At 44.6% G+C, this 27471-nt stretch overlaps 1 protein-coding gene across 1 annotated transcript in view; it reads left to right on the forward strand.

Annotated features, from left to right (window-relative positions):
• The window catches only part of LOC115317540 (sodium-coupled monocarboxylate transporter 1), a 141413-nt gene that overhangs the window by 82290 nt on the left and 31652 nt on the right, over positions 1 to 27471 (forward strand). Inside the window, exons 7-11 of the mRNA XM_040218554.1 lie at positions 4890 to 5019; positions 15222 to 15310; positions 16929 to 17038; positions 17134 to 17201; positions 18917 to 19003. Of these exons, the coding sequence (XP_040074488.1) occupies positions 4890 to 5019; positions 15222 to 15310; positions 16929 to 17038; positions 17134 to 17201; positions 18917 to 19003 (484 nt within the window). The remainder of the gene's footprint in view (positions 1 to 4889; positions 5020 to 15221; positions 15311 to 16928; positions 17039 to 17133; positions 17202 to 18916; positions 19004 to 27471) is intronic.

Here is a 27471-nt window from a genome sequence, read left to right on the forward strand (position 1 = left end):
ATGGTGTGCTGTTTTCTCCGAAGTTCTCCTTGTAAAGTGCACCTTGTCGGAGGACGAAAGTCGGCAGGGCTCTTGAGAAGACACAGGGGATAGTAGCCCCTCGTCTTTCGAGGTGCTCGACTAACGCGCGCAACTCAGGATCGTCTCTTTGACATCGTGCCATGTCGTCGGTGCTCACTGCGCCAAGGAAGTACACGTCGTCATCGTTGTCGTTGCTACCGGGAGATGTCTCGACAAAGGCTCTGGACAGGCAGTCGGCGTCGCTGTGCTTGCGACCTGACTTGTAGACCGCAGTCATGTCCAACTCTTGCAGTCGGAGGCTCCATTGAGCGAGGCGTCCTGAAGGGACCTTTCGGTTCGCAAGCCAGCAGAGTGAGTGGTGGTCCGTGACAACACGGAACGGGCTTTCGTACAGGTACGGGGGAACTTCGTGACGGCCCAGACGACCGCAAGACATTCCTTTTCAGTCGTGGAGAAATTTATCTCCGCTTTGGACAGTGTCCGACTTGCGTAGGCGATGACTCGCTCGGTGCCTTCTTGCACTTGAACCAGTACCGCGCCAAGTCCGGCGTTACTTGCGTCCGTATGAATCTCGGTTTCCGCATCTTGATGGAAGTGCCCAAGAACTGGAGGGGTCTGGAGTTGTCGCTTGAGCTCGTCAAATGCCTGCTGTTGCTCCTCGGCCCATTCGAACTTCTGGGCGTCTTTGGGATTTTTGTGAGTGGTGCGGAAATCCTTTCGAAATCGCGAACGAAGCGCCGATAATACGCACATAGTCCAAGGAATCTTCGTACGGCCTTCTTGTCTGTCGGCGCTGGGAATGCCGCGACGGCGCTAGTCTTCTCTGGGTCTCGGCGAACACCATCGTTGCTAACCACATGGCCTAGGAACTTCAGTTCGTCATAGGCGAATCAACACTGCCATGCCTTGAGAGTGAGGCCGGCGGTTTGTATTGCTTGGAGAACAGCTCGGAATCGCCACAAGTGCTCGTCGAAGTCGCTTGAAAACACAACAACGTCGTCAAGGTAGACGAGACAGCTCTGCCATTTCAGTCCAGCCAGTACGGTGTTTATGACACCATGGAAAGTTGCTGGTGCCGTGCATAGTGCAAAGGGCATCACCTTGAACTCGTACAGTCCATCTGGCGTTATGAAAGCTGTCTTCTCTCGGTCCCGTTCGTCGACGTCGATCTGCCAGTAGCCGCTCTTCAGGACCATTGATGAAAAATATCGAGAATGGCGCAGCCGGTTTGGCGTGTCGTCGATGCGGGGGAGTGGATAGACGTCTTTCTTCGTCACAGCGTTCAGCTGCCGGTAGTCCACTTATAACCTAGGCGTCCCGTCATTCTTAACGAGTACCACTGGAGAGGCCCACGGACTGCTTGAAGGTTGGATTATGCCGTCGTTCAGCACCTCTTGAACTTGCTCCTGGTTTACCTCTCTTTCTTTTACGCAAACTCTGTACGGCGATCGATGAAGAGGGCGCGCGTCGTCTTCAGTAACGATGCGGTGCTTCGCAATGGCGGTTTGACGCACCTTCGACGACGTCGCAAAGCAGTCGCGGTATTCGGCGAGAAGGTTAATCAGCTGTCGTCGTTTCGAGCCCGGAAGCTTAGGGTCAATGCCGAGCTGCGCTAGCAACGTACTGTCTTCCTGAGGTGGCGAGGATTCGTCAGTAATGGCGGTGAATTCGGCGAAGTTTCGGAGTTCCTCCGCTTGGCCCACGGCTGCACTCTTTGTGAGGTGTTGGGTATCATTTCGGAATTTTGACACACGGTCCACAGTGCGGCCACCCTGAAGTTCAGCTACTCCTCTAGCGACGCTAATTCCTCTTTCAAGAAGCAACTGCAGGCTTCCTTCGAGCAGAACTTCACCGCAGAAAGTTTCGTTGATCCCGACGGGTACAAAAACACTCGAGCGCTGCGGTAGGGTCTCGTGGCTTGTGAGGACTTGGACAGCAGATGACGTCACTTTGGGCTCTTTCAGTGGTGAAAACAGGTTTTAGTAGCGTCAGCCGGTTTTCTCCGAGGTCGATAACGGCGGCATACTCGCAGAGGAAGTTCATTCCGAGGATAACGTCCCTCGCACAGTCTTGCAGGATGATGAACTTCACAGGGCAGGTTTCCCCGTGGGTCTCAACGCGATCTCTGCACCTGACAACAGATGTGATAAGATGTCCGCCGGCGGTCCATATCTGCGGTCCATCCCACGACGTCGTAACTTTCCGTAGGCGACGAGAGAGCATCCCACTCAAAACGGAAGATTTCACTCTTCACGCGACGCATGAAGACGCGAAGTTTCTTTTCCTCGGCGGCCTCCGGATCGGCTCGGGCGCTTAGCCGCAGAACATCTTCAACAAAGCTTGTCACGCTTTCGTTAGGGCCCTGCACCCTTGATTGAAGAAGATCCTCTGCTCGCTTCCGACGGTGGTGGTTGATAAACGTCCTTTTCAATTTGGCGCCGCATGACTCCCACGAAGTAAAGAAGGCTTCGTGCTTCTCAAACCAGCGCCTCCAGGTGCCCTCAAGCGAGAAGTACAGGTTCTGGAGGCGCTGCTCAGCCGTCCATCCGTTGTGGCGAGCTGCACGTTCGTTATGCTGCAGCCAATCTTCGACGTCCTCGTGGGCTTCGCCGTGAAAGGGGGTCGGAGAGCGGGGAGTGACGGGCAGGATGACGACGGGTGCGGTGGTCATGGTCGGTATTTTCTTCCTCCGGTTCTCGGGCAAGAGACCCAATTCGGGGGACTGACCTCTGGTCCGACGGCTTCTTCAGGCTTCGGCGTCTTCGGCGAAGGATAGCCTTCCTGGGCTGACCACAACTGCTATAGCACAACTGGTATTACAAAAAACGGCAAAGAATGGCATCACCCTATAGGGTGATGCCATTCTTTGTAATACCACTCGCCGACAGACCAGCAGCCATCTTGGTTCTCGGCGATGATCTGTGTGGCTGATAGCCATCCCTGAAACAAGCACGTTATTTCACAAGTTTGGAGCAGCGTCAGCAGCGTTGTGGAACACACAGAGGGAGGATTAGCGTCTTTCCCCTCGGATGGGAGGACCCATGGACACAAAGGCCACTTTCCAGCGCACGGCGAAACAATGGAGAACCAAAATGGCGGTGGGAGAGGGACTGGAAAGTGGAAAGGGGCAGTTGACATCACCCTATGCGAAGCGCACATGAAGGCACCCTAGGGCGGGGTGTCCTCGTAGGGGTCCGCTTTACGGGCATAGGATGGTACCCCGCACCCCCACCAAAATGTCACAAATGACAAGTGATGAGGCAACGAAAACTGAACTAAATGTTTATTGGGGCGAACTTGTGCCCAAAGAAAAAAGGAAAACGAAGGAAACAGCAGCGTGGGCGTCGATTTCGGCGAAACCGCAGGATCAATAAGCGCTGGGGCGAGACTGAGTGCGGCTCGCCTCGCGGAGCCCCGTATGTACACGCGTGGGGTTCTGGAAGAATCGGCGTAGAAGGTTGAGCGTGTAGAACATTCTGACCTCGAACAAGCAACACGGTTCTCGAATTTACGAAAACATTACGTCAGAGTCCACAAAAATACGTCCCCGCGGCCAGGAATTGAACCCTGGCTTTCTGCGTGGAAGGCGCGCGCGATAACCGTTCGGCCACGAGCGCGCTGCCTGCTTGGTCGGCTGCGCTCGCGGCAATATGTGCACAAATTTAGCCATAGTCTGAAGAAAGTAGGCGAAAAGCATGGAGTACCGGTACTACTTTCAGCGCCTCAGAAATCGGTTAAACCGTCTGCAAGAATAGAAAGGGGAGATTTGAAGGTGGGTATATGTAAGAAGAAGCATGGAATTAAATATGTGAAGTGCAAGGAAGGGGTGGTGTATAGAATACCTTTAACGTGTTTACATAGGACAAACCGGAAGGTGCATCAACGACAGACTAAGGGAACACGCACTCGCAGTAAGATATTTGCCCTCGGGTAATCTTGCGATACACTGCAACCGATGCGATTGTTGCACAAAGCTTCAGGAAACTTATCCTGAGCAGGAATCGTAACAAAATGACTAGGGAAATTTCGGACTCGTTTTTTTATAAGTGCGACGGCGACACGTGCATCAGCGCCCCATCGATAGCACTGTACGATTCGGAGGTGGCGTACCTTCAGTCCTTTGTTAGCTCAAGCTAGAAAGATTATATGTAGATTATTGAACAATGTGTTTACATGACGTGGTTGGCTGTTGACAAGGCATATATGTTTCTTCTTGGGTTTAAATCAGATTAAACCTCAGTTGCAAGTGCGCTCTACTATGTGCGTGTCTTCTTTTACTGGTCCTCGTTTTTTAGGGCTTTTATTCTTGAAATGTACCACCAACTAGCCTAAGTGAATACCCTTTTAACGTGGCCTGTCACGTCACATGACTTCAGTTTTACCGCTAGATCTAGCAAGAAAATTGCCCTCACATGACCATAACACCAATTCAGTTTTCCCACTAAATGTAGGGTGAAAATGGGGTCACATAACTTCATGTCACGTGACAAACACAAAAATTTAGTTTTCCCACAAGATTTAGCGGTAAAATTGATGTCACGTGACCTCAGCACCAATTCCGCTTGCCCGCTCCCGCTGAATTTAGTGGAGAAAATGATGTCACGCGACTGTGTCACATGACCTATACACAAACTAAGTTTAACTGTAAATATAGTTGTGAGGCTGACAGGCAAAATCCAATGGGGTGGAGTCAATTGAGTCGAGAGGAGTGGAGACATTTGCTGGAGGCACAGCTCGACAAGGAATGCCTGGAGATTACTAGAGCTGAACCAAGAACGTTTCAAGTGGCAACACAATCGCAGGACGCTTTGCCCCACAATGCTTTTTTTTTCTGATCAGTTGCATGGTTTTTTTTGCACTACTCGCAGGACCGTGCTCATAAGCACTCTCCTCCTGGTGACCACATCCTTCTTCTTGGCCTCAGTGGCAATGGCGCTGGTCTTCTGGTACCGAGACTGCGACCCCTTGCTTTCCGGGGCCATACGCAAGATCGAACAGGTGTCCTCTAGTTTCCTTTATATTCCCTGACATTCATACTGTTTTAAACAAAACACACGGAGCCGTAACAAATAGCGAAGCGTGCCCATTGGAGACGATTTGGACGGTATAGTTACTTGCAACCTAAAACAACTAGAGCGGGGCTTCTGACGTTGACGCTTCTTGCTTTGTGATTCGCTCTCCGGCGTTTTTGTCGGTCAGTTTTGCACCCTCATTGGCTCTGGAGCGAAAACAGTATGCTCGGGATCTTGTCACTCCTGAGTTCACCTCAACTGTCAGAGACTATTCTCGACTCCAGCGAACTATAGGAGGCGCGCTGGTAAGGCAAAATGGCGGATGACTGAAGCGTCGTTTTCGTCGTTCAGTGCGCTGACCACCATAAACTTCTTGCACTGCAGCGTAAAATCGATGTTACATATGAACGCAAAGCGATTTTTCTACGCTAGAAACCTTCTTCTAGTCCGTGAGTAGGAATTACATGGCGGAAGTATAAAAATATACTGGAAACGATGTGTGTTTCTTTGCTGGCCACGATAACCAAGCAGCGATAGCAGACGACAGAGTCGAAACGACCTCCTCTCTTGAGCTTCTCGGTGTTGCCGCTACGAGGTGTCGATTTCGCTGGAGTCGCCAGTAGGCGAGAAGCACCCTCTTTGAGAACCGATGAGCGTACAGCGATTTATATCCGGCCGACGTTGCGGACCCTCTCTCCAAAAATGTGTTCGATCCTTAGGCCCTGAACGATCATCCGAGTAGTCGGCCGCTGGTCTGTATACGGCCTGTGATCGGACTTTGAGATAGCTCTAGCTTGTTACTATATACATTTGACGTTAGGAAGTTCCTTGTGTTGCCGAAACGCCTATTGGCAAGTTTCTGAAGACAGTAGTTCGTGGGGATTGACATTCACGTTTCCTAATTCTTTGGAGTGAGTTATCCCCCAACAATACAGAAGGCTGGTTTTATGTTACGCGTATATTTACTTCATTGTGAACGGCTCGGTCCTTTAGACAGCGCATTGTTGATAACTTTCGCGGCCTAAACATAATCAAGTTTTCCTGATGTACGCCGATCCCCCTAATTTTCGTTATTAAGAAAGGAAATATAGAAGAGGACTTGCCTCGGATGTCTATTCAGTTCAGTTCAGTTCAGTTTATTATACCTCAAAGGCATTTCGGATGAAATGCACTACATGAGGGGGTATCAAGTGACATCCACAGATAGCAGAAGAGTGACGATAAGGTAAATAATAGAAAAACGCAAAAACTACGAACTAATAGGACATATATCAAAACACAGCACGTAGAAAAAAGTAATTAACAGATAAACATGTTAAAGACCAACACTTTTCAGGTATGCCTCGCAGAGTTCACGGAATGTCTTCGGGTTAGATTCATGCACTATGGTTTCAGGAAGAAAATTCCTGTTAGTAATAGCGAGAGAAAGTGGGGAATTTCGGAATTTATTAGTTCTTGCGAATAGAGGTTTAATTTTTAGGATGTGGTGATGAAGCAAGGAGATGTGAGGTGGTGGGTGACAGTGGGTGTTTCGAAAATCAAAAGAGAATTTGTAAGTTTCGTGTAAAAGGACAGCACGAGTAAGTTGAGTTCTCTGAGATAGAATTGGTCGAGGTTGCATTTTAGTGCAGTTACGCTTGACGTTCGTGCGCAGTCGTGTGGTATAAAACGTGATGCCTTGTTTTGCACCAATTCGAGTTTAGTAATAAGATATGATTGGTGAGGTCACCAAATAAAGTTGCTGTAGTCCAATTTTGATCGGACGACAGTCTGATAGGCAGGTAGTTTAACACTACGGGAAGTGAGGTATAGGTTACGTTTTATGTATCCTAGAGATCTGCATGCACTAGCCACTATATTGTCAATATGAGTATTCCAAGTTAGGTCTTCAGAAAATGTTACGCCTAAATATTTGTAAGTGGGTACTTTTTCGAGAGGCAGTGTTAGTAAGGTGTAGTTACGTACAATGGGAGATCGCTGACCAGTGAATGTTAAAAGTTTGCTCCTGGCTATGTTGACCGTTATCTGTCGCGTGTTGCACCAATGAGACAGAACATTTAGATACTGTTGTAGTAGTATTGAATCTTCAGGGTTAGTTATGTGACGGTAAATTACGCAGTCATCCGCGAAAAGCTCAATAGATGATGTCATGGGATGAAGAAGATCGTTAACATATATAAGAAATAAAAGCGGACCGAGAACGCTACCCTGAGGGGCTCCCGACAGGTACAGGAAGTCTTGGTGATCTGGCATGCCCAAAATGAAGAGCTTGCTTACGGTTAGTTAAGAATTCAGCTGTCCAGTGTGTAATAGATGGATGGATGTAAAGTTCAGAAAGTTTGTATAGAAGTCGCTTGTGAGGAACCGTGTCAAATGCTTTAGAGAAATTGATGACGATGGCATCAGTGGGTTTAGACGAATGAAAGTTGTTATGCAAATTGGTTACGAACTCAAAAAGCTGGGTTTTGCATGAATATCCCGACATAAAACCATGTTTCTTTTCCGACAAATAGTTCCTTATGTGGCAGTAGACGAAATGTTCAAAAACTTTTCATGGCACACTTGTCAGCGATATAGGTGTGTAATTCGAGTAGTCCTGCTTGTTTCCGGATTTAAAAAAAAGGTAAAACTCTCCCGAATCTCCAGTCCTCCGGGACTGGAGACCGAGTCGAGAGACTGTTGAAATAGTCGACAGAAAATGTACGATGATATGTGCTTCGTCATTTTTTAAGTTTAGGGCAAATATTGTCGTCGCCAGGGGCTGAGCTGCGGGAGAGTTTTTCGATTGCATTCAGGATACCATTTTGGTCAAAGACGATACGTTCGCAAGAAATGTTAAGTAGTCTACAGATCGGATCACAGGGTACTGGTAAGTCTTCTATGGTGAACACGGACGAAAAATAGTTGTTAAAGAAGATAGCTGATTCAAAGTTTGTTAATACTTCGTAAAGATCGTTGCTCAGCTTAGGGAGAGAGTAATCTTTCTTTGGACATAGTTTTCCAAAAGTTCTGATGATTGGTTAACCATAAATTTAGCAGGTCTTGCTTCTTGATTCAGATTTTTCTATATACCGTAAAGATCGTACTCATCGCAGAGGAAAAGGCGTTTTTATTGCTATTGAAAATTTAGAGTCTGCTGCTGTGACAATCACTACTAATCTTGAACTTCTATCGGTTGAATTGGAAATATCGTTTCAAAAATTTGTGCTGGGAGTGTGTTATCGCCCCCCCCCCCCCTCCCAGCTCTGGAAGTGACTTTGTTGATGAACGTGGCACCAGCTTGGAAGAAGTGTTTTTGACTTATCCTGACAACATTATCATCCTAGCAGGAGATTTCAACTTTCCCGGCATTAACTGGGCGCACAGTTCTGATGTTCCTTCAAGTAGTAACCCCTTAGAGTGTTTAGAATTTATGCAACTGCTTTCTGCATTTGGACTTCATCAACAAATTGCTCAGCCAACACGTGGCGATTCAACATTAGACTTGCTTTTATTACTCATCCTGAACATATCTCTTCCATACATTTCCTATCGCCTATTAGTGATCATGCCCTCATAGCCATCAACCTTTCACTAAAGGTACCAGACAAAGAGAAGACCTGGAAAGTCATTTGGGACTACCCTAAGGCAAATATAGAGGATCTGAATTCCACTCTCCTCCGGGCATTCGCAGACTTAGAAAACTCCTTCAATGACCGTTCAGTCGAGGTCAATTGGACTGTTTTCAAGGACACAGTGCTTAGATCCGCGAACAAGTTTATTCCTAAAAAGATACTTACCTCAGACTCATCTTTCCCCTGGTTCTCAGTGAAAATAAAGCGCATTTTAAATAACAAAAAAAAAACGTTTATACCGCAAGGCTGTAAAGTTAAACACTGATGAAATTTTGCTTCATTTTCACGCGTTTTACAAAGAGTGCAAACGCGTAATCCAGTCAGCAAAAGATTGGTTTTTTAATGTTGACCTAAAAAATGTACTAACTGAAAATCCCAAAAAGTTTTGGTCTATAATTAATCCTACACCCAGGGGCGCCAAACTTCCTACCGTAGATCCACAAGATAGCCCATTATCATCCGCGGTAATTGCCTCCAATTTTAACGCGTATTTTGGTGAGATATTTACGCGCGAAACTTTTCCAGAACCTTTCCTATCTAGCTTCGAAAGCGCAACGGTCATGCAGGATATTTACCTCTTCATAGACGGAATTTCGAATGTTATTGATCGACTCCCTCTGAACTCTTCACCTGGCTGTGACGGAATCAACTCCAGACTCTTAAAAATAACGAAATATACTTCTGCCAAATTTCTGCTCCTTATTTTCGAGCAATCCCTAGCTTTCTCGCAATTGCCGTCTGATTGGCTAAATGCTAACGTAGTACCCATCTTCATATCAGGTAATCTGAATGAGCTAAAAAATTACAGGCCATCTCACTGACCAGTGTGTCATGCAAAATTTTAGAGCACATCGTCTTTAGCAGCATAATGTCACATTTCGATAGTAACGATTTGTTGTTCTCTAACCAGCATGGCTTCCGCAAAACACTCTTGTGTTACCCAATTATTCAAACGCACCCGCGATCTTCATACCAACATGCACTCTTTATAACAAACTGATGCAATATTCATAGACTTCTTAAAAGCTTTTGATTATGTTCCCCCATAGCAGATTAATACTTAAGCTCCTCCATCTAAACGTCAGTAGTAACATTGTCTCGTGGATTCGCGCTTTCCTGTCTCATCGCACCCAATCTGTGATTGTCGATAATGTCACCTCCTCTCCCCTGAATGTCATCTCCGGCGTCCCTGAGGGTTCAGTTCTTGGCCCACTTCTTTTCCTAATTTATATAAACGACATTGCTTCTTCCCTCCCTTCCACCGTGAGATTGTATGCTGACGACCTTGTGCTCTATCGCAAAATGTATTCCACCAATGATTGCATAATTCTACAAGACGATCTGGAAAAATTAACTACCTGGTGTGAATCTTGGCTCATGACGATTAATCTGGATAAATCTAAAATTATGTCATTCTCCAGATCAAAAAATGAACTGACTTACACCTACTCTATTTCATCTTGTGAACTAGAACGTGTAGCCACATTTAAATGTCTAGGAGTGTTTCCTTTCTGCAGACTTGTCATGGAAGTGCCACGCCGACTATATCTGCTCTAAAGCAAATAGAACATTTGGATTTTTAAGACGACATCTTTATCTTGCAGACCCGTATGTCAAACGTTTAGCATACACTATGTTAGTTCGGACGAAACTGGAATACGCGTCCATCATATGGAATCCTCATCAATTGTATCTCATTAACCAACTCAAAGCTGTCCAAAATTGCGCCACTCGTTTTATTACTCGCGATTATTCTCGAAAAAGCATTTCCTGTCTAAAACAGTCCATATCTCTCCATACACTCGAAACTCGTAGAAAAAAACGAACGGCTCTCTTTTATGCACAGACTATACTACAACCCATGGTCACCAAAACATTTATTTTCTCAGTGCATCATATTTCCTCTCGCCTAGATCACCCATGTAAAGTCGAACCCATTTTCTCTAGAACTAACACGTACAAATACTCACCTCTCTCTCTATGTATTTTTGAATGGAATAGCATGCCCTCAAGCCTGGTGACGATATGTGACCATAACCATTTTACACAGGAGCTTGTCAAGTTGTTTGAGTAATCTCTGTATAATGATGCTTTCTCATTGTTCTCATTCAATGTTTTCCCCAATTTTTGTGAATTTTATGTACCCCCCCCCCCCCTTATGTAATGCCTCACGTACAGGTCCTTAAGGTAATAAAAGTAAAAAGAATGAAAAAAAGTTCAAGTACTTTGACATATCAAATACAAGTTTGTTTTTTCTAGCTTTTCGAAGAGACGCTTTTTTATTATTTAATTTTCTGAGTGTACTGGTAAACCAGGGTTGATTAGCATTTGTTTTTAACACAATTTGAGGTACAAATCAAGGCTTCAACAGCTTAAACTCGTCTTTTAGTAATTTCCGGTTTGACTCCACAGATCTTTCATAAAAATGGCGTTCGTATTCTGAAGCAAACTGCTCAAAAGCCTCGTTTAGGGCACATTCATTAACCTTGCTGTATCCATTGATGAGTTTTGGACTTATCTTTTTAGTTAATAATGGCAGAGACATTTCAGCTAAAAGCGTATTATGATCGTTTATCTTCTCAAGAATACGAACTTACCGTACATCATCCGCACTCGAGGTAAAAACAAGGTCCAAAACAGAATTTAACCGTATGGGTTCGTTCACATTTTGATTTAGACCAAAGCTATGCATGAGGTTAATAGAATTTGAAACTTCTGCAGAAACCGTACAAGAGGCAACACCAATTCGGTCCTTCCAATTTACGCCTGGGTAATTCAAATCTCCGGCAAGAATAATGGTACTACTGCAAAATAAACAAAAAACGTGCTCCATACAAACGTATAGTTTATTAACGAAAGTATTGTCACGGCCAGGAGGGAGATACCAGGCGCCAACGAAACTGGCAAAGAAGGGTGATCTAAGCGTGCCCACAAAATTTCAAGGTCACTATCTACAGAAATTAGTGATGCATCCATGGCTTTACTGATAGCAATAAGTACTCCGCCACCGCGGGAGCGTGTGCGGTCGTTACGAAACAACTGAAATGATTGACTAAGAAGAACCTCGCCATCGCTAATCTCCGGCTTTAACCACGTTTCACTTCCTAGCATAATCTGAGCACCTGAATCATGCGCAGTTGACAAAAAATATCTTGTTTAGGCAGAAGATTGCGAATGTTCGCAACAAGCACAGAGATATCAACACAATCCTGCCTAGCTATTTTTCTAGACTGTCGCGTCATCGCTTGATACCAGTGTTGTGCCCGTCACCGAAAAAAAGTAACGAAATGGCGTTACTCGTTAGTTTGGTAAAAAAGTAACGCGTTATCAAGCTACGTTACTCTTTTACAAACGTAACGATATACCGTTACCGTTACTTTTCAAAAATAACGAACGTTACTTTTACGTTACTTCTCTCTTCGAGTACATATGTTTGGCACAGGTGTATGATAAGCCTCCTTAACAAGCTTGGATAAAGATAAAAATTTACAGAGTGGTTTCATAGAGTTTTGGTGCGCGGAGCAGCTTAATTTTTGGAATGCAGATTAGACATTGAAACTGTAAATTACCTGATTCTGTCTCCTTTGGTTGATACATTTCATTGAGACCTACTGGCCATGGCGACGGACTTTCGTTATTCATGCCCATCTCACGCGCAGAATGAGTCGGAAATGTTAGTCAATCGGCTTTTATAAACTACAGCATGCGAACGAGGACTGCTGGAACACAACCAGCCAACCAACAACCCTCATGTGTACGCCGGTTTTAGTAACAGTCCGGTTCATACTATTACCAGAGACTGTTTTTCTTTACTATCTGGAACAGGACACCGGTTACCAGCACACTGGCTATAATCCTTGCTGCCCTTTACTAGCGGTAGCTCCAAGTTTTTCTGTGAAAAAAAAAAAGTTTCGTGTTTCAGTTTTTTTTTTCAGGTTTAAAACTTTTTTTTTTTAATTTTTTTATTATGACTTTAGGGAATCAAAGACTAATCAAGCGAAAGATACTTCTGTGTACAAAAGTGGGTCAGGAACTTTCAGGCAGCGAGGGGGAGAGCGAGGGTAAAAATATTCCACAAAGGGTACGTGTTTCTTTTTGCTTTTTTTTTTTTTTGAAACTAGAGAAATGAGCAAATCGCTTTGCCACTAGTTGTCCACTGTAGTAAACGGATGTCTCTCCACGGCTCCCCCCCGCGCTGTCCACTTCTGCTGCTCCAGCAGGGGGGGGGAAGAGGAGGGAGGGGAGGAGGCAGTAACGCAGTGGTTCGTTCAAGCCTCGTGGGTGGTGACACTATGAAAAAAAAAAAAAAGGATGAACGGAATGAGCTGGTAGCCGAAGGTTTTTTCCGCCTTCGAGAAGTGAGTTTTCTTGTTTTTTTGCTAACTTTACTGTGACGGATGCTGGTTCCGTGCAGCGATAAGCTGGTGCAGGATTTCACCAGTTTTGGTCAAAAGTAACGAGTAACGAGTAACGAAATTTGACAGCCGATACCGTAAAAAAGTAACGGAAATACTTTACTCGTTATTCATTCAGAATACTAACGAGTACGTTACTGCGTCAGCGAAAAATGTAACGCGTTACCAGTAACGTCGTTACTAGGAACGCGTTACCTCCAAAACTGCTTCATACACAGCTTGGAATTTTTGAACTAAAAGATCTTATCGGACTCGGGACAATAAACGTACTGCTTTCCACGGACATAAAGTTTGTCGAACAGAAATTTAACTTTTATGTTTTGATTTCTGAACTGCGCAATGAACTGCCACAGCTTGTTCCGGTGGTGAAAAACCCCAGGAGAAACGTCGTCTGAGATAGAGACCTTAAGTGAGGGCGAGTGTTTGAGTTTGTTTGCATTATTCAATACGTTCTGTTTTCTCTGAAGTCAATGAAACGCACCACAATCGGTTTGGCTGTCACCCCCTGCTTCCGGCCAACGCGGTGGGCACGTTCAATATCTCGCGGTCCTGGATGAAGCCTCTCAAACAGTTAGCCGTATCTTCCCACGTTCATTTGTTGTTTTTTTCCTGGGAAAGCTCTGACTAAGAAGTTATTGCGTCTCATTCTATTATTTAAGTCATCAATGCTAGAGTCAAGGGTACAGATTTTATCATACGAGTAATGGACGTCTCTTTGAACGCCAGTTATGGTATTCTCAACCACAACAAGTCTGTCGTTAATGACGCTAATCTACTGCATTTGTTACTGTAGAGTAGATACATTCTGTTTTAGTTCTATAATTCCACAACTGATAGAGTCCAGTCTCTTTCAGGTTTCGTTTTGGTGGTTTTCAGCAGTAAATGCTAGGTTTTCAATTATATTGCCGAGTCTTTCGATTTCGAAGGGACCGGGATTAAGTTCGACTTCTCCAGAGAACATGAGCAATACGTCTAAGAAAAGGAGGTCACTGTCATGGGGTAGCGAGTGCAAGCAGTTATACACAACAGAGACAACGCATCTATAGAGTGTTAGTAGACTCTTTCTGTCGATGGGGCACGACATATTTAAGAGCATTACGTTGTCAGAGCGATAACATTTCGTGTAATTCAAGTAACGAACCTGAGTTACGAAACGTGTTAACGTCGGCATCGCTGTTGTGCCCCGAGGCCTGCGCCGGTGGTAGGTATTTTTGTAGGAAGCCTGAAGGCGGAAACGGAAGCGTTCCTCGGTGCGCCATCAGGCGGTGGTCTTGCAGGCGGAGCCACGGCTGAGATGTGACGGCAGTTTCCCCTTGCGGTGTAGGATCCAAGTCGAAAACGTATTCCAGCGGCCATGACGATAGACAGGGCACGCCCCCATCCAACGCAACTGGTGACACCGTGAAGAGCAGCAGCAGCAACTGAGTTACGAAGCGTGTTAGCGTTCGTATCGCTGTGTCCTGAACCAATGTCATACCATTAGTTCTATAAGGACAGGAACTCCCTATAGGCCAGGGATCTCGCGATTAAATGGTGCTGAGAGCTTTATGAGTAACAAAGCTAGGTGCTCAAGGCGCAGGAACTGCATAAGACCGTAATCTTTTATAATATGTTGTAAATGCATCCGTCTTTTCGACAATAACTACTCATGAAAACGTCGTGCATAGTCTTTAAATATCATCAATTATATTGTTTTCGTTCAGATCAAAAACACCAATTTCGGTGGCAGCGAATGTCAACAAATGGTTTGCAGAAAGACACGCGTAAATATTATGGTTTAAATGTTAATATCATTGTGCGGCAACCACATATACATCTCGTCAGCAACATTCTTTTTCTGAAAATGAAATCTAATGCAAGCAAGAGTTCCAAATGAACCAGGTCTTTCACACTGCGGATTAAGTCGATATTGTTTCGGCAAATTATATATATTTTTTGATTAGCGAACAAAGACAGTCGCGTAAAAACAATCAACGAGAGAGAGCTGTGTTTTTGCGGTTGCTAAGCAAGAAATAAAACTTCTTTCAGCATTATACACACGGGTAGTGTTTTTTTTTTATTTGCTGGAGCTATGTTATTGTTTAAAAAGAAAAAAAGTAAATTACAAGAGTAAATGAACAAACTACGAACAACAAATTTACTCGTTACGTATTTCGCAGTTGGTCCCTTACTACGTGGACACAAGCCTGTCTGGTTTCCCTGGATTTTCTGGATTCTTTCTGACTGGCGTTGTCAGTGCCACTCTAAGGTATATGTCCCCATCCTTCTTGTTTTTCTATATACACTAAAGAGGGTTTTAAACCCGCATTGTTATGGCGTAATCACAATCAATGTGCACAGTACGCCCTAATAAGTCAGAAATAATTGTTGTTCACGACACTTGTATCATAAAAGTTCTGTTTAACATTTATGCCGCACTGATTGTGAAAGTCGCACATTTCAGTGGCCAGATAGCAGTGAAAGTTGTTTTGACAAATCTGCCTGAATATTCCTTTACTGTGTTCTAGATTTTCAGATACAGTTTACGAGAAATATATACAAGTAGGGATTCATCGATACATCATAAACTCTGCCCCTGAATGCCGTCTTTATCGAGAAACACTCTTAACAAATATCCTAGCGGATAAATACTTTTCCGCAGTGCATTTAAGGAGGGAGATCGGCGAATGACGAGTCCCGGAGTGCATCTAGGCTAGAGATGAGATCTCTGTCTCTCATTCCGAGACCTCCTTTTTTATATATCTGAACCTACTAACTCAGGACGCGTCATTCACCGGCTTTCCTCTTATATATTGCGGCGATTCACTTTTCGGACGGTCCGTGAAAGATCAAACGCACGGACATTGTTGTAGAACGATGCAAGCAGGATCCGTAGACTCGAGACAGAGGGCGTGAAACATCTTATGATTAAGCGTGATTTTTTTTTAAATCAACGGTTACACCGTTAAAAATGCGACAGACAAAAGAGAGTCTACAGACGCTGTCTGGTGCGTGTACCATCCTCGTGTATGCAGGCCCTGTCACATGAATGAACGAATGGATGGATGTTAATGACTATACCTTTTGTAACGGGCGGTAGCTTGCGCCACCTAGACCAAGTATAAAACAACGTTAGTCACACAGAAGACTGTCTGCAGACATGTTGGAAGCACAGATGTTTGTGAAGCCAACGTGATTCCGAAATAACTCGAGGCGTGTTCACACATAACTTTCTCATCCCGTCTGCAGGCTCTTTCCTTTGTACAACACATAGCGGTGTAACTCCGCACCCTAAGGGACGCCGACGTCTGAAGCAGCCGTTTCGAATAATACGGACAATCGCGCCCTATCGAACCCTTCAAAGTGCTGGGGGGACCATGAACGTCTTCGGATGTTCGTGAGGGAATATACCGCACGTTGTTGATGACTTTCTTTTAAAAATTGAAACTGCAAAAACAATCTACGAAGTGTGTATTATTGTGACTGTTGTGGCTCTGTATCTATGTATAAGATTGGGTAATAAATGAGGCAAGAAGCGTGGTCACAATTGTCTATGCCCAGCGTTGCTCGAGTTGTCATTAAGTACGAGGCAACTGTAGCATACAGGATACGAGTGGCGTTTGTGTTTCTCTGTGATTTTATAACTTGTTCGATTTCAGGATATCTGACTTAACGATAAAAACCCACTCAATCGCCCACTTTATTTTTGTTATAAAGAAGGATACTTTCACCGCCGCAGTGGGATAGGCACTGTTGGTTACGAGCAAGTTTTTTTTAGGTAGTTATTGATTGCCGATAGAAGCGAACTATCTGCAAGACTGCTTTTGCTTTACCAGTACCAAGGTCACAACTCCTGAGAGTGCGCTTAACTGTTTATATTTTTGCAGCACTGTGTCCTCTGTTATTAACTCGCTGGCTGCCACTTGCTATGTCGACATCTTGACGCCGTACATTCACATCAATGAAAGATACGCTAACATAACCACAAAAGCCTTAGGTAAGAGCACCAATTCTTCAATGTGCGAGTCGCACTCACACTCACCTTAGTACGCAATGTCCTTGGCAATCTAATTTTTTTTTTTTTTGTTGCAGCATTTGCATTTGGCAGTTTGATGACAATTTTGGCGGTTCTTGTTCCGTACCTGGGTTCTGCAATGAGAGTAAGTTTTGGTTTCAGTGTTTGAGCACTTAGCGCGTGAAAAAAATTTGTTGTTTTGTTTTCAGATTGGCATTATAAATAGTGAATAGATTTACATAGAGAGCCTTAGGAACCTAAAAAACAGTAAAGCCCTGTGATCAATTAATCATTGATCCTAATAACACGAGGGCGTATTACAGTGTGGAATGACAAAAATATATAGGGTGTCCCGGGTCACCAGGCCCAATATAAATTGGACCGTAAAAATCGACGTCAGCGCGTAGTATTCTAAACTTCTTGTCAAAAGGTGTATTTTACAGCTAACTTTTTTTTTTTCTTGTAAAATTACAAAGCGTAGTTCCCTTCCTGTATAAAATAGGGCCAAGAAACTTGCCAGGGTCAACGGCGGGCGTCAACGAAGTCGACCAGGTCGAGTTGCGGGGTGTGTTTGGCGCTCATATTGATAGATGGTGCTACGTCTTTATCGTGAATACTCGCGACCACCGTGGTTTATTAAATGAACGTAATCGCTTTGTAATGTACCCCTAATTTTAAAATAAGTGCAAACAATAAAATTAAAGCTTACAAAAACGCGTTTGCATAACCGTGGCACTTTTGCTGACAACAGATTTCATCAGCGTATCGTCTGCTTTCTTTCGCTGGTCGGCTACACCTAAGGACCACCGTTGAATCTGGCGAATTCTTTGGCCCTATACTTTTTTAGAGAAAGAAAGCTACGTTTTGTAATTTTACAAGAAAAAACCGACCTGTTAAATACACCTTTGACGAAAAAGTTGAGATAGCTACGCGCAGGCGTCAATTTTTACTGTCTAGTTTAGATCAAGGCTCGAGACTTTTGACGCAATATTTATGAGACAATAACTAAAGTTGTTGTAAATATTAAGAGCTCTGCGAAAACACCAGGCACTGTTAACAGCAAGGCTAGAAGGATATCTCTAATAATTCAGTATTCACGTATCAACGATCAAAGCATTAAATGTCGTCCTTGCCACATCTGGCAATATCATCGTCATACTGTTTTGTTCCTTGAAGACGTGTGTTATACTAGGCAGTGGGCACACAGGTCTGAAACGATTGTGTCCTTTTCAACCACCAGGGTGAAGGGATAATCGTGGTGTTTCGGGGCTTGCAAGTTTAAATGGGACTTCCACCACCTACCTATTTTATCCTATTCTTTTATCTACGAGACGAGAATCTAACCTCGAACAAATATTGCTTTTCGGTATCATCAGTTGTAATTTAGCAGTCGACTAGTTACCACTATTGCTTTTTCCGAGCTCCCTTTTTTAAAGTGCGCCCTGCCTGAAATCTGCTGCACCATATATTCGTTCGTCATAGTTTGGGCAAGCACTCCGAGCAGGTGTCAGACACAATGGAAGCGTTGGCGTGCGACGTGAACTCTGGTAAACTCGTATCAAGGACTAGTTCAGCGTCAGTATTTGACAGTATGTCGGATACAATTAAACGCTTCGTGCCCCAAAAAATATAAATTGTCAAATTTTTTTTTTTGATGGGGCTTTAAAAATCGTCTATTTAGGATTAACAACTACAAACCTATAAGCACAGCAAGACTTTAGCAACTGCCGTTTCTGGCTTCGACTCCCCGCAACTCAAAAATAGAGTTGCTGGGTTATTTAATGTCAGAAGTTTTTGATGTGATAATTACCTTAAATATTTCATTAAAATAGTATTAACCTCTCTCGAATTCTCTCGCAGATTATGATGGTTATGCTCACCAGCACTTCAGGGCCATTTATTGGTCTTTTTCTCCTTGCATTGGCGTTCCCCTGGGTAAATGCTAAGGTAAGTTAACACAAACCCATGTCAGAGTCTTTTTTACTTCGCTTACCTAAAATGCTCTCTGAAGTGGTTCGTATTTTAGTGCGATCGGAATATACAACTAGAACCTTACGGGGTTTTTTTTTACTGAGCAAAGACTTTTGTACATACAGCGTGGGTCAAGGAGATGTTTGGATGTATGAAGGGATCGCATACATCGGTTTCTTAACGGATCGAGCTAAGACTTTGTACAGATAGGTCCGTAGAACTTGCTTTAAGTGTACCAAACGTCCTCTGAGCAAGCTTACCTGAGTATAAGATAGGAATAAAAAACTTGAAATTACTATACTCACACCGTTCTTTTGCTATTAAAAGGCATCTGATTGGCCCTACAACCGACTAAGGTCGGCAGGTCTATCCGTCTCGACAGTTGGGGGTCGGCGGCGAGGGCACCAAGTACTGCATTTTTCAGTGTCAGCTTCGGGTACGACACCATCGATGTCGGTATAATGTTTCGAAGACCTACCTCATTGTTGATGTGCCTCACCCATTGTAGGATTGTCGGAAACCTCGAAGGTCGCCACCGAAATTCCGCCCTAAAACTTCGGTCTCTGGCACTCCTCATACCAGGGAACCAAGCTTCACTCGCTATTTGGGTACTTTAAGGGTGTCTTACAGCCCGAAACAGCACAAATGAAAGTTGGAGACAAGAAAATCGACGCGGTAACAACCAGTGAGTGCAAAGCAGACGACGGCATGTAGCCGAATATACTAGTCGATAAAACAAGACCACACGTATGTTTATAATTTTTTCTCTCGTTGTATGTTCATTTTTTATGTTTTATTGGTAATGATAAAATAATCACGCACTGACAACTGGCAAAGACAAAAATCGCGTCATTCGTGGTTCAGAAACCTCGTCTGGTATTGCCGAGATCGAGGAAAGCGCTCGTTGTGCCGTTTGCTATCTTGCGTTGCCAACTGTTGGTTGTAGCGCCTATCAGTCGCTTTTGTTAGGGGACGAAAGCCTTATGTAGGAATTTCTAGTTTTTGATATCTAACATTTCACCCAAGTAAGTTGTTTATTGAAGTTTAGATACACTTGATGCCCGTTTTTTGGTCACCTCTTTACGAAATCTTAGCTCGATACGACCAGAGAAAAATTTATGCAATCCCCTTAACAAGGAAGACCAGCGAAGCTGTACTCTGGTGAAAATAAAGTAATGACCGTCCGCATGTCGGCAAGCCAAATTGGAAAGACTGGAAAGGTGGACGCGATCTATGAGCGACCGCGGCAAGCAGACAACCGGCAAACACAACACTCTGGACAGCTGCCGCCATCTATGAGCGACGGCGGTAACCAGAGTGTTGTGTTGACATTTGTTTGGTACCGCGCACGATTCTGGGGAAGCTAGCCCTCAACAGCTCCGCTGTAATAGCCAACGACCCCTGTTGGCTCACGCTATAGGCATGCGCTTTTACTGCCACCTATTGATAATGCTAAACTGAAATGCCTAAATGTCCATCACATTTGGCACTGTGACTGCTGAAAGAGTTAAGCTGTCTAAATTCCAGTTTCGCTGGAACCATTTCTACCGGCTTTGCAATAAGGAGAGAGAAATATCAACCCCTTTATTTACTAAAGGCATGAAGTTAAAACGCAGTGTTTCTGCGAGTATTCTTTCTATACTTTTTTCGTAGTTAGTGTAGAACCCTGTCAAAGCCGCGGTAGCGTGGAAGATGTTTGGCCTCGCAGATCATTTGCATACGTTGTCGCGCAAACGAAAACACGCATAAAGCCACGCGCTCGCTCCAGTAGCTTTGACAGCGTTGTATATGGAGTATAGGGTGCCTTCATGTGCGCTTTGCTTGGGGTGATGACACCTAGCCAATTTGTTTTGAACGCTTTTTTTCTGAAGCGCGTGTCCCTGCGCGCGCTCGTGGCGCTGACTGTGCTAAAGCGACGTTTTTGTCTCCTGCGATTTCGTTGCAATTTCCCTGTGAGCGTGTGCTGTCGGCATAGGGTGCTACAAACGATGGCATCACCTTAAACAGAAGGACATTGATGCACTCCAGAGTACCCACTGGCGGACATACTTGTGTGAGCGACTGATGAGCACGTGCTGACGGTGAGCTTCCACAGCTCTTTGGCGACGTGCATACTCCACAATAAAGATTACCGCTCTTAGCAGCATAGTAATCTGAGCATGCGCTCTAATCATTGCCCTCAAATATGGCGCCCAGTAAGTACGCCCTAGCTATCCTTTTCTTTGGAAACGCTACTAGGCAGTACTCCAGTCTTTGAGATGCCAGCGAATTTCCGGTTCAGAAGAAGGATAAACAGAGTCCAGCTTAGCACCGCTGCTTGAAACGTCAAGTACACATTTAGCCCCCCATTTTTCAGGTGAACGGCAAAAGTGCAAAGAAGCGCGAGATTTGATCAAATGTCTTGAATTTTTTGTAAACCAACTTGCCTCCTCTAAGTCGTGAAACCGTGCAGCCGAAGGCCCCCTATAAGTAATCTGTTTTGCTGTTCGTCTATCATTTATGCCTTCTAGCACTGCTGACATAAGCAAACTCGACGGGCTTGCAAAGACGGAGCGACCGGAAGTCACTTGAGACGCAAGACGCGGTTCATGTTTGTAAACAGTAGGCGGGTCTACAGACAATTGCAAGCATGGCGCCCCGACTGGTACCCCATGAGAGCAAGGACGTGCAGCTTGCCCGTGAACATAGCTTTGGCAACCTTGAAACTCCACGGGCCTGTCCGCACTAAATTCACTGAATCCTGGGAAGATAGCGCCATTGCCTTCCCCAGCTGCTAGCCGCACACAAAACGATACTAACATACAGACGACCAAAACCTTGAAAGGCGATTAGCTAATCTGTCTACGTTGCCATGGAAATCGCCAGCTCGGTTCATTAAAATCTTCGAAGCTTCCAGAGGGTCGTTCTAAACCAGTCGCGCCAGCATCACCATGGAGCATGATAGTACTAGAAGCGCTCCTCGCCAATCTACGCGTCTTTGCACTCTCTATGCAGTCAACTTATCTACCATGGCCACCACCACGGACCTCTTATATATTGTTCTTCTGGCGTATTTCGAAACAGTAAAAGTATTTTTCAGTGTCTCAAAGCACCGACACAGCATGTGGTGGTGGTACGAAGATGTGCGCTTGTTTCGCCGGTGTGTGGATAGCAAAATGTCGGTATACAACAAACGTCTTCATAAAGCAACCCGTCACCAGCGAATTTAGATCGGCTCAACAAGAACGGAGGGGTCAGGGAAATCGCTCATTCATGGACCACACGGGGAGCTTTGCGCTGTTTTCCCAGAATCCAGCGACCTTAGTCCGCATGAGCAGAGACATGGCGGCGGCCACTGACCTTGCTATTAATCGTCTATACTAAGTATGAAACTGTGTATAGACCCAAGTTACTGTTCACAAATATGAACTGCCGCATGCGTCCCAAACCACTTCCGGTCCTTTAGTTTTTGCAAGCATTTCGAGCTTGCTTATGTCACCAATCTTAAAGAGCATAAATGCTGTACGGGCAGAAAAGGTGGAGATTAAATGGCCTTCGGCTTTACAATGTAAGCTATTGGAGGAGACAAGCTTGTTTACAAGAATATTTGAAAATTTTGAAGAGATATCGCGCCCCTTAGTTTTTTCTTTTTTTTGGCTTTCACCTAGAGAATTGGTGATTAAACGTTTAATTGACATTTCAAGCAGTAGTGTTAAAGTGGGCTTTGTTCATTTTTTTTTATAAACCGGAAGTTCTTTGGGATTTCAAAGCCTGCACCACCGTCTGGTCGCGTTGGCCATGAAAAGGGTTCATAGATAATTGCAAGCCTGGCGTACCGGCTGGCGCCCCATGCATGCAAGCACGTGTAACGGGTGCGTGCTAGCATCTTTGGCAAGCTAGCAATAGACCGATCTCACTAAGTGTTCGGCGCATCCGTGACGCCGCCATAACATTAGTTCACAGGAGGCAAACGGCAGTGCACGACAGGACTCGTGCCATCTCGGGCTGCACTCGCTCAGAGCTCCAGCGAGGTTGTCGCACGCGCAGAAAGACTAAAGTTCCCTCGATGCATTGCACCACCGGTGACGTAGTCAAACTGGCTGGTGAGGTCGGTTTACTGAAAAGGCTAGGCTGCCTTCATGCGCGCTTTGCTCAGGGTGATAACATCTGGCCATTTTGTTCCAAACGTTTGCTTTTTTTTTTCTGAGGCGCGTGAGAGAGCTTGTCCCTTCACGCTCTCGTGGCCCGGACTGTGCTAAGGCGAAACTTTGCTTTCGACGATATCTTTGTATATCTTGGAGTGAGCGCGGGCTGTCGGCATCGGGTACTACAAACGGTGGCATCACTCTAAGCAGAAGGACACTAGAGAGTTTTAGTAGATCGTTTCCATGACTCCGATAACGATACCCCATACCCCGCCACCGCCTCCCTTGCGCATGCATACTACCGTTATCAGGGGTATCGGAGGTATCGGAACGATCTACTAAAACTCTCTATTGAGGCACCCTAGCACAGGCTTGCTCGCACGAGTAGGCGCATGGCGGCGGCCAGTTGCTTCGCTTGCAATCGTGTATAGTTGAATTTTTTTGTAAAAAAAACAAACTTTGTTTTCGCCACCCAGCCGAGCACGTGCTCGCGTACTTTCGTGTCAGGGGCATGAGTATCATACCGGCGTGTGGTGGCGTATCACTACTGCGTGGTCCACGTTAATGAACAAAGGTTAGCGGTTGTACCGCACTGGCTAAATTGCCCATCTACAGCTGAGAGACAAGTTGATTGTTGAGGCAGAGTCAGTTCAGGCCGTGTAAACATACAAACACGAATTTATTTTAATGAACCCAACAACAAAGCAATTTATACAAAAAACAGTTAATAAATTGCGAACCCATTTCGCACTCGTATGAAACAAAAATTATCCGCAGAGTATTTAAAGAGTTTTAGTAAAGCTGAAATATAGGGGATTATTTGAATCGACTTTTAGTCATGATTTGTTTAATTGTTGCATTGAGCGCATATTTTAATCTTGTATAGGCTCTCCTCTGTAGGAGTTATAATATCTGGCTTGAACTTGTTTCTAATTTTTGTTTTCCTTACAAGCTAGCAAAAACAATAGTTTCGTCGTTATGGTGCATCCACAAGTTATATTTCAATACATTTACAATCAGCTAAACTACATATTTATATTTGTATTCCGGAGTAGATTTCTCTTTCAGAATGTTAAGTGTCTGTACCTTCATTGTATTGAATTTTAGGAAGGCACACGAAAAAAGGAGGATTTGTTTGCGTGCTTCATCATGCAAAAGAGAGATGAAACGATATTCAATCGGGAGGTTTTTAACGTTACACGAGCATACTGGAACAATAGTAGGTCTCGAAGGTACTTGCACGGAACTCCACTGACCAAGAAGTTTCTTTGTTGCGTTGCAATTTCAAGGTGCAACGATATTCAATTGGAATGCTTTAACGTTACGCGAGCTTACAGGCACTATAGTGGAACTCGAGGATACTCGCACGCAACGTCACTTGCCAAGAAGTTTCTTTGTTGCGTTGTAATTTCAAAGGTGAAACGATATTCAATTGGAATGTTTTTAACGTTACACGAGCTTACTGGCACTAGTGGGACACGAGGATACACGCACGCAACGCCGCAGGTCTAGATACTTCTTTGTTGCGTTGTAATTTAAAGGTGCAACGTTATTCAATTGGAATGCTTTTAGCGTTGCACGTGTTTACCGGCACTAGTGGGATTTGAGGATAGTCGCACGTAATGCCACTTGCCAAGAAGCTTCATTGTTGCGTTATAATTTCAAGGTGCAACGCTATTTAATTGGAATATTTTAACGTTACACGTGTTTACTGGCACTAGTGGGGCTCGAGAATAGTCACACGCAACGCCACTTCCCAGGAAGCTTCTTTGTTGTGTTGTAATGTTAAGGTGCAACGATATTCAATTGGAATGCTTTTAACGTTACACGAGCCTACTGGCACTTGTGGGGCTCGAGGATACTCGCACGCAATGGCACTAGCCAAGAAGCTGTCGCGTTGTAATTTCAAGGTGCAACGACATTCAATTGGATTGTTATAGCGTTGCACGTGTTTACTGGCACTAGTGGGGCTCGAGGATAGTCGCACGCAACGGCACTTGCCAAGAAGCTTCTTTGTTGCGTTGTAATTTTAAGGTGCAACGATATTCAATTGGAATCTTTTAACGTTACACGTGTTTACTGGCACTAGTTTGACTCGAGGATACTCGCACGCAACGCCACTTGCCAAGAAACTTTGCTGCGTTGTAATTTCAAGGTGCGACGATATTCAATTGGAATGTTTTAACGTTACACGTGTTTACTGGCCGTTGTGGGACTTGAGGTTAGTCGCACGCAACGCCACTTGCCAAGAAGCTTCTTTATTGTTTTGTAATTTCAAGGTGCAACGATATTCAATTGGACTGTTTTTAATGTTTCACAAGCTTACTGGCACTAGTGGGACTCGAGGATACTCGCACGCAACGCCACAGGTCTAGATGCTTCTTTGTTGCGTTGTAATTTCAAGGTGCGACGATATTCAATTGGAATGCTTTTAACATTACACTAGTTTACTGGCACTAGTGCGACTCGAGGATAGTCGCACGTAACGCCAGTTGCCAGGAAGCTTCTTTGTTGCGTTGTAATTTCAAGGTGCGACGATATTCAATTGAAATGCTTTTAACATTACACTAGTTTACTGGCACTAGTGCGACTCGAGGATAGTCGCACGTAACGCCAGTTGCCAGGAAGCTTCTTTGTTGCGTTGTAATTTCAAGGTGCAACGATATTCAATTGGAATGCTTTTAACATTACACGTGTTTACTCGCACGAGTGGGACTCGAGGATAGTCGCACGCAACGCCACTGGCCAAGAAGCTTCTTTATTGCGTTGTATTTTCAAGGTGCAACGATATTCAATCGTAATGTTTTAACGTTACACGTGTTTACTGGCACTAGTGGGGCTCGAGGATAGTCGCACGCAACGCCACTTCCCAAGAAGCTTCTTTGCTGCCTTGTAGTTATAAGCTGCAACGATATTCAATCGGAATGCTTTTAACGTTACACGTGTTTACTGACACTAGTGGGACTCGAGGATACTCGAACGCAACGCCATTTGCCAAGAAGCTACTTTGTTGCGTTGTAATTTGAAGGTGCAACGATATTCAATTGGAATGCTTTTAGCGTTAAACGTGTTTACTGGCACTAGTTTGACTCGAGGATAGTCGCACGCAACGCCACTTGCCAGAAGCATCTTTGTTGCGCTGTAATTTCAAGGTACAACGATATTCAATTGGAATGTTTTAAAGTTACACGTGTTTATTGGCGCTAGTGGGACTCGAGGATACACGCACCCAACGCCGCAGGCCTAGATGCTTCTTTGTTGCGTTGTAATTTAAAGGTGCAACGTTATTCAATTGGAATGCTTTTAGCGTTGCACGTGTTTACCGGCACTAGTGGGATTCGAGGATAGTCGCACGTAATGCCACTTGCCAAGAAGCTTCATTGTTGCGTTATAATTTCAAGGTGCAACGCTATTTAATTGGAATATTTTAACGTTACACGTGTTTACTGGCACTAGTGGGGCTCGAGAATAGTCACACGCAACGCCACTTCCCAGGAAGCTTCTTTGTTGCGTTGTAATTTTAAGGTGCAACGATATTCAATTGGAATGCTTTTAACGCTACACGTGTTTACTGGCCGTAGTGGGACTTGAGGATAGTCGCACGCAACGCCACTTGCCAAGAAGCTTCTTTGTTGTTTTGTATTTTCAAGGTGCAACGATATTCAATTGATTGTTTTTAATGTTACACAAGCTTACTGGCACTAGTGGGACTCGAGGATACTCGCACGTAACGCCTCAGGTCTAGATGCTTCTTTGTTGCGTTGTAATTTCAAGGTGCAACGATATTCAATTGAAATGCTTTTAACAATACACTAGTTTACTGGCACTAGTGCGACTCGAGGATAGTCGCACGTAACGCCACTTGCCAGGAAGCTTCTTTGTTGCGTTGTAATTTCAAGGTGCGACGATATTCAATTGAAATGCTTTTAACATTACACTAGTTTACTGGCACTAGTGCGACTCGAGGATAGTCGCACGTAACGCCAGTTGCCAGGAAGCTTCTTTGTTGCGTTGTAATTTCAAGGTGCAACGATATTCAATTGGAATGCTTTTAACATTACACGTGTTTACTCGCACGAGTGGGACTCGAGGATAGTCGCACGCAACGCCACTTGCCAAGAAGCTTCTTTATTGCGTTGTATTTTCAAGGTGCAACGATATTCAATCGTAATGTTTTAACGTTACACGTGTTTACTGGCACTAGTGGGGCTCGAGGATAGTCGCACGCAACGCCACTTCCCAAGAAGCTTCTTTGCTGCCTTGTAGTTATAAGCTGCAACGATATTCAATCGGAATGCTTTTAACGTTACACGTGTTTAC

This window comes from Ixodes scapularis, unplaced genomic scaffold (assembly GCF_016920785.2).
Source record: "Ixodes scapularis isolate PalLabHiFi unplaced genomic scaffold, ASM1692078v2 ptg000044l_1__unscaffolded, whole genome shotgun sequence".
NCBI lineage: Eukaryota > Metazoa > Arthropoda > Arachnida > Ixodida > Ixodidae > Ixodes > Ixodes scapularis.